General features: G+C 43.0%; 1 protein-coding gene across 2 annotated transcripts in view; it reads right to left on the reverse strand.

Moving 5' to 3' along the window:
• SLC12A8 (solute carrier family 12 member 8) overlaps window positions 1–13,837 on the reverse strand; it is a 93,356-nt gene that overhangs the window by 67,076 nt on the left and 12,443 nt on the right. For both annotated transcript variants that reach the window (XM_084643051.1, XM_084643052.1), the window contains exons 4-5: window positions 10,351–10,542; window positions 5,173–5,404 (exon numbers count right to left, since the gene is read on the reverse strand). In XM_084643051.1, coding sequence (XP_084499177.1) covers window positions 5,173–5,404; window positions 10,351–10,542 — 424 coding nt within the window. The remainder of the gene's footprint in view (window positions 1–5,172; window positions 5,405–10,350; window positions 10,543–13,837) is intronic.

Below are 13,837 nucleotides of genomic sequence, written 5' to 3' on the forward strand. Positions count from 1 at the left end.
TGCAGATTTGACAAAATGCAAAGAAGATACCAATGTGAGATTTCGAAAGATAGCTACAGCACTCGACCCAAGTTTTAAGAATCTCAAGTGCCTTCCAAAATCTGATCGGGATGGGGTGTGGAGCGGAGCATGCTTTCAGAAGTCTTGAAAGAGCAACACGCCAATGCGGAAACTACAGAACCCAAACCACCAAAAAAAGAAAATCAACCTTCTGCGGGTGGCATCTGACTCAGATAATGAAAATGAACATGTATCTTCCACCCTGCTTTGGATTGTTATCGAGTAGAACCCGTCATCAGCATGGATGTATGTGCCCTGGAATGGTGGTTGAAGCATGAAGGGACACATGAATCTTTAGCACATCTGGCACGTAAATATCTTGCGATGCCAGCTACAACAGTGCCATGAGAACACCTGTTCTCACGTTCAGGTGACATTGTAAACAAGAAGCGGGCAGCATTATCTCCTGAAAATGTAAACAAACGTGTTTGTCTGAGCGATTGGCTGAACAAGAAGTAGTACTGAGTGGACTGCAGGCTCTAAAATTTTCCACTGTTTTATTTTTGAATGCAGTTTATTTTGTACATAATTCTACATTCGTAAATTCAACTTTCCTGATAAAGAGATTACACTACAGTACTTGTATTAGCTGAATTGCAAAATACTATTTCTCGTTTTTTACAGTGCAAATACTTGTAATCAAAAATAAATATTAAGTGAGCACTGTACACTTTGTATTCTGTGTTGTAATTGAAATCAATATATTTGAAAATGTAGAAAACATCCAAAAATATTTAAATAAATGGTATTCTATTATTGTTTAACAGTGTGGTTAATCATGTGATTAATCATAATTGATTTTTTTAAATCACTTGACAGCCCTAATAATAATAATATATTTTTAAATGTGTGTCCAGGGCATCTCTTATTATTGGATGGGCATTCATGTAGACTATTAAAAATCCAAAGAAAAAAATATATAGCACTTCCATATTTCCAAAGTGCTGTGCAGACAATAACTAGTCCCTTTTGCAAGCCTATGAGATGGAGAAACATCAAAAGTACCACCATCCCCATTTTACAGGTGGGCAAACTGTGGCCCACACAGGCTGAGTGACTTGCCATACGTCATAAAGGTAATAAGCATCAGAGTCAGGATTGAAATCCAGAACAACCTGACTCCCAATCCATGCTCATCTCCTAGACCACTGTTTCTCACAGTGCCTCTCTCTTGCCCTCGGTACCTAGGTTACTGGCCTGTTACATACTCACACTATCCTCATGTGACCAAAGTTAGCTGCCAGCCGCAACAGATCTAAAGCTGATTATATACAAATATTGAAGATGTAACATAAAGATCAAGAAGATGAAGACTGTAAAACACTGATCAAGGGCAGAAGTAGTTCTTGAGACTGGTATTCTGCCCATTGCCAAGGACAATTTATTTGTCTTTAAACCACCACACACTTCCCTTCCCTCAAAGCCAGGCAGTATTAATTTGATTTCTTGCATAGCGATTGCCCAGCTGAACGGGGTCCTTCTATTTGCAGTTACAAAATCATTTATTAATCAACAGAACGTGTGAAAAAGATCAGCTGGGTTTATCAATATTTGTATTTATCATCTGTAAATCATTAGATGTTGCCTTGTAGGAAAGGCTTCATGTAAACCGATACAATCAAGGCTAATTTATCTAGGCCACTTTAAAGGAAATCCAGACAGAGCGGGCTATTCTTTCCAAAGCCCTAGTGCTTACAATCAGGGCTGAGATACCACTCAGAGGCCTTCGGGGGTAGTGCAGGACTTCCCTTTGAATACACTTTTCAGGCAACTAAAAAAGTCTCTTATATATAGTTGTTTGTAAATCAAACAAATGAAGACTTCTCAAAACAAGCATTAAGCCAGAAGTTGGATGGTAGATACAGTCTGCACAGTTGGAGGGGAAAGAGAGTTTGGAATGAAGAGCTGGGCCCCCCATCTCCCAACCCTGAGCCACAATCAGCCTTAAGAGACTTTCCTTCACCCTGAAAATTTTCCTCTCCTCAAGTAGGCCACAGATACACTGTAGATTCCATACTGCTAAACTGGGTACCTCCCATCCACCTCCCTTCCTTTCTCCTCTCTCTTTTCTATAAGATAAATTCACGTAAGGAAAACTAATAAAGGAATAAAAAGTTCCAGCTGTAAAGTTGGGCATGTTTTCTCTCTCTCTCTCTATTTCTTATATTCCTCCTTTCATTCTCTCCTTCCAGTTCCATATTCATCCTCCTGCTATAAAGTACGTCTACACTTCAAAAAAAGATCAGTGTCGGCAAGTATCAGAGCCCAGGTTAACTGACTCAGGCTTGTGCTACAGGGCTAAAAATAGCAGTGTAGACATTGGGGCTTGGGCAGGAGCTCAGGCTCTGAAACCCAGCGAGGGGATGGGTCTCAGAGCCTGAGCTCCAGCCTGAGCCTCTCTGGGTATGTCTACACTGCAATTAGACACCCGCAGCTGGCCCATGACAGCTGACATGGGCTCGCAGGGCTCAGGCTAAGGGGCTGTTTAATTGTGGTGTAGACGTTGCGGCTTAGCCTGCAGACCAAGCACTGGGGCTCTCCCACTTCACGGGGTCCTAGAGCCCATGCTCCACCCGAGCCTAAACATCTACACCACAATTAACCACAGCTTAGCCCAAGCCCCTTAGTCCAAGTCAACTGGCCCGGGCCAGCCTCGGGTGTCTAACTGCAGTGTAGACATAACATACATTGCTATTTTTAACCCAGTAGCATGAGCCCGAGTCAGTTGACCTGGGCTCCGAGACTTGCTACCATGGGTCTTTTTTGCAGTGTAGGCCTACCCATAGTCTCTCTCTCTCTCTCTTACATTGTACCTATTTTTTCCTCTTTATTAAAAAAGGATAGCTAGTTTTAGGCCCAGTTCCCCTCTACTCAAGACAAGTTAATTGAACAGTGAACAACTCTGGAATCCACCTCATGTTTTCTTTAGTTATAAAGCTCACTAACTCAATTTTCTGTACCTAGCACAGCACTCCTCGATTTACTTTTCTTTCCGAGCATCAGCTGAGTGATAAAGCAGGTTTAATTTTGCAACACTTACTATGATGAAATACAACATTGTTTTCCCAGAGTTTGCTTCCTCCAAACAATCCTAAAATGCTTGCGCTCAGCTCTAAGTCCTGTGCCTGTGACATCAGAACAATGCTTGCTATCAGCGTTGCAAACACAAAATATCTTGATGTGAAATTCTCTCAAACCAGCTGGGCTATAGGTGACATCTTCCCATCCCTGTTCCAGCAGTTTTTTTTTTTTAATGTTGAAATCTAAGTTAAGGACAATGAAAAATGGACTTTGTGCATTTATTAAAAAAAGAGAGAGAGAGAACACTGTGGTGCATTTGGGAATGGATGGAAATCAAAGATAAAGTGACACCTTCTGTTTATTTGGATAATTGCACTTTTTTTGAGGTCAGTGTCACTTAAGCATTCCTGCACTCCTTTCGCTGCAATCCATCACATTATGCAATATGCTTCTATGACTCCTGGCTTAGAGAAAATCACATGGTTAACATTACTCCATACTGTGGGGTTATTATTAAGTGCAGCTATGTCTGTCTCCAACCCTGGACCACAATCAGCATTAAGAGACTTTCCTTATCCCAGAAAATATTCCCCTCCTTAACCAGGCCACCTGTCATCCTGAAAATTTCTTTGCTTTTAAACAGACCAATATTTGCTTGAACATAAGACCAATTTTTACTAAACGTGGTACATTTCATTGTAAAAAGCTACAGAAAAGAGGACTGATATTGAAGTCACAATGAAGTGCCAGAAGTTTTCAATTTCATGCATTTTGGATAGTCTTGCTAATATTTCATCCAGCTCCAAGAGCAACTGCTGATTACAACAACAAAGGGCACATCTAAAAAGAACCGACACAAAATTTTCAAAATTATTCTCCAAATATGTATAAGGTTTTCACATTATAAGTAGAATATTTTCCTGGTGACACTCATTTATTATTTGTTTTATGGTAGCTCATTGGAGCCTCAGTCATGGACTAAGAACCCCTTGTGTTAGGTGCTGTAGAATCAAACACAGAACAAAAAGATATTCTCTGCCCTCAGAGAATTTACAATCTAAGACAAGAGACAGAAGGTGGATATAGACACACACATTGGGGGGTGGGCAGCACAAGGGAAAAAAATGAGACAATATTGCCCATACTGTCTAAACTGTTTGATGTGCTGTCATGCAATTCATTATAGGCTGACGGTTTTATTTTTTAAAGGACATTACAGGCATCAAACTGATAAGAAACACTTAATGTAAATTTGTTATCCTCAATCTTTACGGACACAAATCTTTTAAAAATTGGTTCATTGGACATAGCAGCTCTGTCTGTGCAGGCAATTTTCTATTGTTAGAAAGCTTTCAGAAACTAAGCACTCAATAAAAGATTATAGTCAATACTTTTTAAAGTAGGTACCTAAATTTAGACACCAAAGTTAGGCACCTATGATCCCATTCCTGCAAACATTGGTACTTGTGTTTAGGTATGTATCTTAGGCCTGGTCTACCTCTATCTCAGGCTGCAGCTTATGTCAACCTAATTATGTCAGTGTACAAACTATAGCCTTGCCCTGCCGATGTAAGTGCCTTATTACACTGACATCATAACCCCAACTCCACGACAGCCATAGGGCTTATGTTGGTGTAGTTAGGGTGACACAGTGGCTGTGTAGACACTGCGTTCCTTACATTGGCTGGGAGCAGGGAGCTGTGGGGGAGCAGCTGGGCTCCTGGCGGGGAGGGGTCTCAGCCTCCCCCCCACACTGTCCCTCTTCAGTAGGTGGAAGCACTCCTGGTGAGGATACGCACTTCCAACAGAAGGAGGATTGTGTGGACATCAGCCACTGCAGTAATTACCGCGGTGGCTGTAAGTTGACCTAACATGGGTCGACTTCAGGCTGTACTGTAGAGATGCCCTATGTGGTTGCAGAATAGGGGCTCTGGTTAGGTGCCTAACTTTAGGGATCCACCTCTGGAAGTTTTGGTCCATATTTTTGTCTGGATTTTAAATTCACAAAATCATAAATTAAGGGAAAAACAAAATTTCACACACGTTAAATACTGTTACAACTGTAAATGTGAAGCATTCATGAAGTTTTACCTGGATCTAGGTGCGTGAACGATCCAATGACAAAGTCCAGCGTAGAAACAGCCAGCAGGAAGAGCAGTAACAGTTGGAGCCGGATTATCCATTTAACACCAGCCAGGTTAATTCCAAGCAGACCTAGTAAGACTGCCAGTGAAATGCCTCTAACTGCCCAAGTGCTGCTGAAACCCAGTAAGTTGGAGATGGATTCTGCAAACCCGGTGATGTACATAGCACCTGCAACACACTGAATGACATTTAAACATAAACACCCCCACCCCCAGCGCAAGTACTGGCCAAGATGCCTGAACAGGAGGATGTTGGATGGCTCAGAGGGTTGGAGACAAGATACAGAGCCTTTAACCCTTGCATCCGATGCAGTGAGCTGTAGCTCACAAAAGCTTATGCTCAAATAAATTTGTTCATCTCTAAAGTGCCACAAGTCCTCCTTTTCTTTTTACAGATACAGACTAACACGGCTGCTACTCTGAAACCTTTCACCCTTTAGTTTCAGCCAGCCCAGGATGGAATTGACTGAAGGTTACCATCTGATGGCTGCACCACGGTGGATGCGAGAGGCGTTTGGTGATCTCAGTCGAATCCCTGCAGGACAGGCACCACATCACAATTTGCACCCTTGTTAGTGTAATCCCCCATCCACTCAGGGGGCGTTCTGTCCCCCTCGAGCGGTGGCTAGGCCACACGCAGAGATTGCTCCAGCCTTCAGTAACAGAGCTGAGCTTTTAGCTCAGGCAATAGAGGCTCCTTGTCCTGGGTTTGATGCCCACAGCCAATGACCCACCCACAGCCTTAGCATAACTTTAGCAGAGAGGCTGAGGATTCCCTGGGCCAAACATTCACATGGAGATGAAACACAAAAATGAGGTATGTTGGCAGGATAGTGAGAGAAAGTTTGGACCTGTTCCGTGGGTAAATAGGGGATTTAAGGCTCTGAGACTGTTAATCTACTGCCTTTTACCAACTCTAAAATGCACCCTTTTTTAAAACAACAGAATAAAACTCAATGAATACACAAAGCAATGGTGAGGTCAGGATGAATTTGTCATACTGACACCCCAGAGACACTGTGCCATCTCCTGAACTGTGCATTTCTCTGAAGTGAAAGAAAATATGTGTGCCCAACCAAGGCGCAAAATAAGAGCACATCTCTGTAATTTCTTGTTTTCCTTTCTTTCTGTAGAGCACCTGCTTGGAGAATGACTGATTGTTTCCCGCTTCATTGTTTTCAAGGTTTTTAACTCAGTATTTAGTTTGGATTTAAAGTTTGCTGTTCCACCGGTTCCCTGTCTCTTTACTGGAACATAGCCTGCACTTCTGATAAGCATGTATTGTGCAACTCATGTTCCATGAGCTCTGGGGACAGCCGTTTATTTTTCTTGAGGCAGAGAAGGACTTGTGTTCTTCACTGGATGTGTGTGCGTCTGCAGGAATGGCATTCCAAAGCTCAGGGAAGTGTGTGCCGGTTAAGGCCACAATTCATGCCAGAGAGAAAACACAAACCCAAGCAATCCTTTCCCTGCCCAAACCAAAATGGCACTACTGGATTTAAAGAAGAAGGAGGGGGTGGAGGAAGAGAGAGGACTTTTATTCACTGCATAACTCTCTAAACTAAAACTTCTCACCTTCCTATTATATCTGACATTTCAGCAGCAATCCTTTTCAACGTGCAGCTCATACCAAGGGTCACATTTCTAAAGTCAGGCATGGGCAGTTACATGTGAACATCAGCGTGCACCAAACATATGGGTTCAAAAAACCAGTGTGTGCACATGCAGGCATTACAAATTGGTGGCCCATATGGGTATTTGAACTGCTGTGGACTTCTGAAGTTCAGGATGAACTTCCTCAGCCAGGGTGAGTGTGCAACTTATGTTGACACAGCATGGGTCTTTGCCCCCGTCTAATGTTCAGGCCATGTATACAGGTTTGAGTCAACCACTATCTCCTGACTAATGGTCCTTGTCCTTTAGTTCAAGCAGTACAGGCTCGTGCTTTTAGATCCAGCGGTCCCAGGACAAATTACCCAATCTGGTCAGTTAGTCACAAACAGCACAATCCAAATCCCAGGAAAGTCAAACAAAAGACTTCTATTGACTTCAACAAGAGCCAAATCAAGCCCTTACAAACTGGTGATTAACAGACCATAGATCGGATCCTCTGCCGGGGTAAATCAGCACTGCTATATGTGGAACAATACTGATTTCCACCACTTTAGCATCTGTGCATTCAAGGACGGGTATTTCCAGGCAGACAATGGGTGCTCTCAGGTGTGGGAATCTCATAGAATCATAGAAGGTTAGGGTTGGAAGGGACCTCAGGAGGTCATCTAGTCCAACCCCCTGCTCAAAGCAGGACCAATCCCCAGTTTTTGCCCCAGACCCCTAAATGGTCCCCTCAAGGATTGAACTCACAACCCTGGGTTTAGCAGGCCAATGCTCAAACCACTGAGCTATCCCTCTCAATGCATCCATGCAATTGCACATGCTTAATTTTGAAAACTTTGCCTTCAATATGCACGTTTATCACAGAGAACTTCTAAAAATATAATTTCTGAAAGGACGCCTAGTGTCGTGATGGATTAGTCACAAAAGATTGCATTTGAAACTTGAAAGGACAAGTAGAACCTGACTCCAGACAAAATGCATTAGCCTGAAAAGCCTAATACAAGAAAGAATCCTGAAAGCACAGAGAAATGCCATGTAGCTGTTTGCAGGAAGCACTGCAACTTAGGATTTCAGGGTTCTTTTCAACTGATTAACACCAGTTTTTGGAAGGAGTTAAATAGGATCCTCCTACTTTCGTAACAAGGCCAAGTAAGAGGAAACAGTATGTAGACTTCAAAGGATACTTCAGAGAGTGGAGAGAAAGAAGGAGCCACTGCTAGTCTCCACACTGTAAGTGTCCTTGAAGCAACAGCCTGTCTTTCCTGCGATAAACTCTACCTTCACCAGAAGAATGAAATATTTCTACGCATATAAAGATATTGCTGTGATTTCTACGGTGGAGCCAATTTCTTCATAAATGCACCATGGAAATGGGAATTTTTAAATGGTTTTGAACTATCCATCTTGAAATCAGAAATGCAGATTTCAGTGGAAAACTAACCTCTTATGAGGTTTTTGAAAACCGTATATTCAGCTTGTTGAACGGTGTAATTGGGTTTAAACGTCCACAGTTCTTGACATAAGAGCCACCTGTATCTCTGCTTTTAAACACAACTGTTTTAGAGCTGGAGCCTGACAATCCTTCCTTGCACAGGTACTTCTAGCTCAACTAACCAGGACAGAGGTTATGGTGTTCACTACCCAACTCCTTGTTTGAAACACAGATAGCCCCTCATGTGAGCTTCAGATGGATGCTGGGCCATAGAAACAATATCTAACTGAGGAGGAGAGTATGAAAAAAATACACCAGCTTTGGGACAGAACATGGTTTTCAAACTTTTTAGGCTGTGTAGCTCTTTCCAAATAATGGAGTCTACCGCATACCCCCATCTGAGGTAGACAGAAGTGACGCATGGGAGAAGGGCGGATGTGGGGTCAGTGACCTCCCCCCGCCAAGATTTCTGTCTTCCATTTAGCAAAAGCTTCCAGAAGTCACTGAACTGTGAGGCAGAGGAATGATTTTTGTGGACAAGCGGCAACGCCATGCGGTGGAGCTCGGGGTGGGAGCCCCACCTCCACCCCCTGAATCACCTCAGCAGGCCACCCAGCCTGTCCGGGGTGGAGGGGGCACAACCAAAAATTGTAACTCCAAGGAGGGCCCAGCTCTTTGCCATTCACCCCCCTAAAGTTCCTCCGTGCCCCCCTTTGGGGGGCATGCCCCACCATTCGAAAATGGTTCTGAGTCTCACGGTGGCTGTAGTTTTAATTGAAAGGAGGTCAAACATTGATTAGATTGCCAAGTCTAACTACATAAAATGCATTGTCCACCATTACATGAATTTTCTGGCGTACCCCCTGAAGACAGCTCGTGTAGCCCTAGGAGTATGCGTACCCCAGTTTGAAAACCTCTGGGATAAAATACAACGCTGCTAAACAGTTGCCAGTTCCCCATCTCTCCACACCCCACATCCCCCCACATAAAACGTTTGTCTAGGTAAATACTTGGTCTGCCAGAGCCCGGATTCTATGACCTCAGGACATGCTGCACAGCTCAGTTGCTTTCCCAGGCAGGGGGGAGATTGGGGGAATTACAGTGCAAAAGGCTGGGGGAAGTCTTTTTCTTACACGTGTGACTTTTGTGCATGCCCTGTCTTATAACTATTGAATTTGTATTTTATGTCGACTTTTCGAATTGGCCAGGATTTTAAAGACAGCTGCAAGCTAATGCATTTAAATGAACAATTCTTGTGCACAACCTTTTCTGGTATTTCTAATACCTCTTCTTTTTTTCCAATTGCTATGGGCATTAATAATCACTTTTCTATTAGTCAGGATAGTTGTTTGTGTTTCTTAAGCCTTTAATTTCAATCCACCGCTTCAGTGGCACATTAGGGTTTCTCTGAAAACAAAGAGCTGAAAAACTGCACAAAATCAACTACTCCTAAGCTCCTCCCCAGTCAGCGCCTCCTCCACACGGGCTCGGGCTCCTCTCCGCTTCCTCAATGGCTCAGACACTATTTTGTCTCCAAACCACCTCATCTCTTTTCCCCAAGTGCTGCTCCTACGCCTCCACCCTCATAAGGAAACATTTAGTCCACTATGGACAAATGTATAACCCCACAGCTGATCTGTAGAGTTTGTATTGTCCACTTGGCCACATAGGCTTTTTCCTCTTGAGTTTAAATATTCCCTTGCTTGTAGACGAGACGTGTTAGCTATGGCATTTTTTGTGTTTCATTGTTTCTGTTTTGGTCATTGTTCCCATGACAGTGCCTCAGGACAGCAGAGAGATTTCAGACTGTGTCAGAGATGGCTCCATACATGAGGAGGAATTCATTAGCCTCCTCATTAGCATTTCCCTGTTCAAACACGACAGGACTTGTCTGTACTCTTCGATGTATTGCTGTCGATGAGTGACAACAAGCCTGATCATACTGAGAGGAATGAAATTATATGCCTACAACTCTGCTTTTCCATGCCACCCTCCTTCTTAGTGGGATCATCTCATTTACTTTAGAGTCTGGAAGAAAAGGACTAAAGGCGTGCTTGCAGTAACAATCATTTTTACCTGACCAAAAATATAAAGGAGGCCAATGGTCCCTCCAACTTGACCACCGAGGACAGTAGAAATCATGGAATAGACTCCTCCACTTCCGATGCTGCACCGCTCACAAACCCCAATTCCAGATAAGACAGTTACCAGGGCAACCACGACAACAAAGGACACCAGAAACATGCCCATTAAAATGCCAGTGTTTCCCTGTAATGGAGAAACAAAGACATTGAAGAACACAAGGAAAATTATTCAGAGTGGGAAAAAAAAAACCATCACCTTCTGAGATTCCAGTTAACTATAACACAGTGTGTCAATTCATTGTAGGTTATTTTATATTCAGATTAAATAAAACACGCACTTCTCATCTGTAAATTGAGCAACCACAGAAATGTATGTTAATTGTAAAATTCTTGAAACATGTTCAGGTCTCTGAGGTTTAAGGGCCGTCCTTTTGTGGTATGTATGTGCAGTGCCTAGCACAATGGGCTCTTAATCCATAACTAAGGTTCCTAGATGCCACCGTAGTACAAATAATAATAATAATAAATAATAATATTTATCCCCACTGGTTCTTTCTAGGCAATTCTACCCTTATCAACAAGTGAGTGAGGGTCTCTCCAAATGAGCCCCACTTTGTATAAATTCCTGAATGAATCATGTTATCCCACTGATCCCTCGACCTGAGATTTAACACACCAGGGTGTTATCAAGGGCAGATGACTACTCAGCTAAAGTTTCACAGTTACAACTGCCTTGTAACCATGAATAATCTACCACAAGGAAAAAAGAGGGTAGGGGGGAAGAAATATTTTGATCGTTACAAATACTGGGTCAGATAAACACAAAACAAAAAACCTTAGCACCCAACAAGTCTGGAAATAAAAGTCTGGATTTTCAAACAGCTCGTTTCTTAGGCCCCTAAATGATCGGATTTTCAAAAGGGTTCGGAACCCAGAAGCTCTGATTGAGATCAAATGCTTCTGAAAATCTAAGCCACTGAGAACTACTACATTGCGAACACCCAAATCAATGAACTACAAAAACCGAAGGAAAGACTGAATGTACAAGAGAAAAAATAAACACATTATAAGTAATTGCTTGCTGGTTGTTATCTGGACTATACACTGTCTCGTGTGATGCAATATCTCAGTCCACACCCATGTGCTCCTCCAGCTTTCCACAGATGATTGGGACAGTCCTGCTTTCAAGCAGTCCTGTTCAGTGGCCTGCAACATGGAAATTGGCTCGCCTTTGGTGGTATCACAAGTGGATTTGTGCAACCTGTGACTTTTCATTTCCTGATCTAGAGCAGAGGTCCACAAACAGCTGTCTTGGCATATGGCGCTGGCTCGTCCTCTCATTCCCAGCTCTAAGCTGCATTAACAGACCTACCTGAAATCCCTTTTCCATGTATCCAACCACTGTAGCTGTGTTATGAGATGGCAAATGGGCGAGCAGGTCATCTGTGTTAGAATCCCAGAACCCTTCGGCCCACAGGCTTACAAGGAAACCCAATTCTTCCCAGAAACATGTAATGCTCTTGCCACCATGTGCCATGGAGCCTTTGGTGACTGCAGCAGGTAAGTCAGCTTGTGTGCCTTGATAGCCATGGAACTAGGCCACACACAGCCCAGGGCCTCCCACCATCTACAGCTTTAAGGGACAGCCTACCTTGTGTGCCTTCAGTTTGAAGCGTGCCACATTTGGTGGGCTATTCTATTCAAGTCAGGATTCCAAAAGTGAAATAGAATTAGAGACCGTTCAGTGCCTTCAGGGAGTCCCGGCATCAAATGCTTCTCCTGTGATCCCTGTTCTCACCGTCTTATGCTTGTTCTTCATGCTGCAGAAATCTCTTTTCCAGGGTCAAGAGTGTCTCTTTATGTTCCCGCTGAACTTCCCCAGCTAGTGTAACTCGCTGATCTCTGAATCTCAGTCACTTCCCCTGAAAACTCATCCAGGACCCAATGCCAATGCAAAGAGGATTGGAAACCTCTCCCTACCCATGCCTCCCCCCCAGCAGTGCCCCATTACTACAGTAAGATTTTGCATAATTTCTCTCCGCTGCTGGCTGCCAGCTGCCTCTCTCCATTTCAGTGGCTCTTGTATCTGAGGACATGCTGGCCTCTGGCACCATTTTGTTTCTTATCAGCAACAGACGGCTGCTGCTTCTATTTTGTGCTGGTCTAAGTCCCAGATCTTTTTGTTGGTGGTGGGTTTTTTTTTTTTTTTAAAGAGAAATGTATCCAGGATGTTGCTATCATTGTGAAATCCTATTTTGATTCAATATCCTGCTGTTTTAGATGTTGATTTTATTGGATCAGTGGAAAATGAAGCCAGGGCTCATAATGAATGCAGCTGCTAGCTGGGTCTACATCACATGAACCCTTATAATCTAGTTTTGTTTTGTTTTTAGAAAAAGGAACAATTGTTTCTTTGCCTCAGTTATGTACAGTCAAGTTAAGACAGTACAGAAAACTTGCATTTTTTAAAAAAACACATTGAAATACTTTCAACAGTTTTTTTTTAAATTGGTAGGAGGAGGGATGGTAGTTCTTGCCCAGTGCTTGTGGTAATGGACAGTCCATTTGGATCTACAGAAGAAACAGTCAATAACACAGACCCTAAAAACCAGAATTCATTCTTGCAGTGCTTCATGGGAAAGAATGCCACACCCAGGGATAAGAGTAGAATGCAGAGCAGGAGAGAAAAATGGAACACTGAAGCTTATTTACACGTGCGTGACAGAAACATGCTACAGTTGAGAGTAAAAGGCCCAGTGTATCATTAGCATTATTATCTAATACTTCAATGTGGGCCCAAAGATCTGCAGTAAGGATCAGGGTGTCTCTGTACTGGGTGCTGGGCCAGCACAGTATATGAAGACGTGACCCCTGCTGTCTTGAAAATTTTACAATCTAAGGCCCCAATCTTGCAATCAGATCCATGCAAGTGAACACCTGTGCTTGTGTGAAGCCTCATTGACTTTAAGACCTAATACCGTTATTTTCAATCACTCCCCATTTCCCTTTTAAAAATCCTCGATTTGATGTTTTACTTTATTTATTGACTGTGCCACCAGTAACTTTCTATTAAATAGCAAAGTGACGGGTGGAGGGAATATGACAGTGTTGATGAAGGGCTTATAGAAACCTTTCTGACATCTCAGTTGAAATTAACGTGGGAAAGGGAAGTAAATGATGAAAAAACTCACCTATTATGTCTGGCTAATGAGTGTCAGTACAGGGCCCTGGGTAATCCAATTGGGAATGAGGATCTTTCTGATGATGTCACACCTGCGCTGCCAATGGACTATCAGATTTCATGAGGCAAGGATTGGGCCTGGATGATTCGTGGAGAGACCTCCAAGGAAAATCATGGCAGCTGAAGGAAGTTACATTGGTGATTCAGTGGGCGGCACTCAACTTTCTGAGTCAGTAATGAACTAATCCCTTACGTGGAACTAAGGGAGGGGGATTTCTGGACGTACAGTCTTGAATGA

This window comes from Lepidochelys olivacea, assembly GCF_965140295.1.
Source record: "Lepidochelys olivacea isolate rLepOli2 genome assembly, chromosome: 11".
In the NCBI taxonomy this organism is placed as follows: domain Eukaryota; kingdom Metazoa; phylum Chordata; order Testudines; family Cheloniidae; genus Lepidochelys; species Lepidochelys olivacea.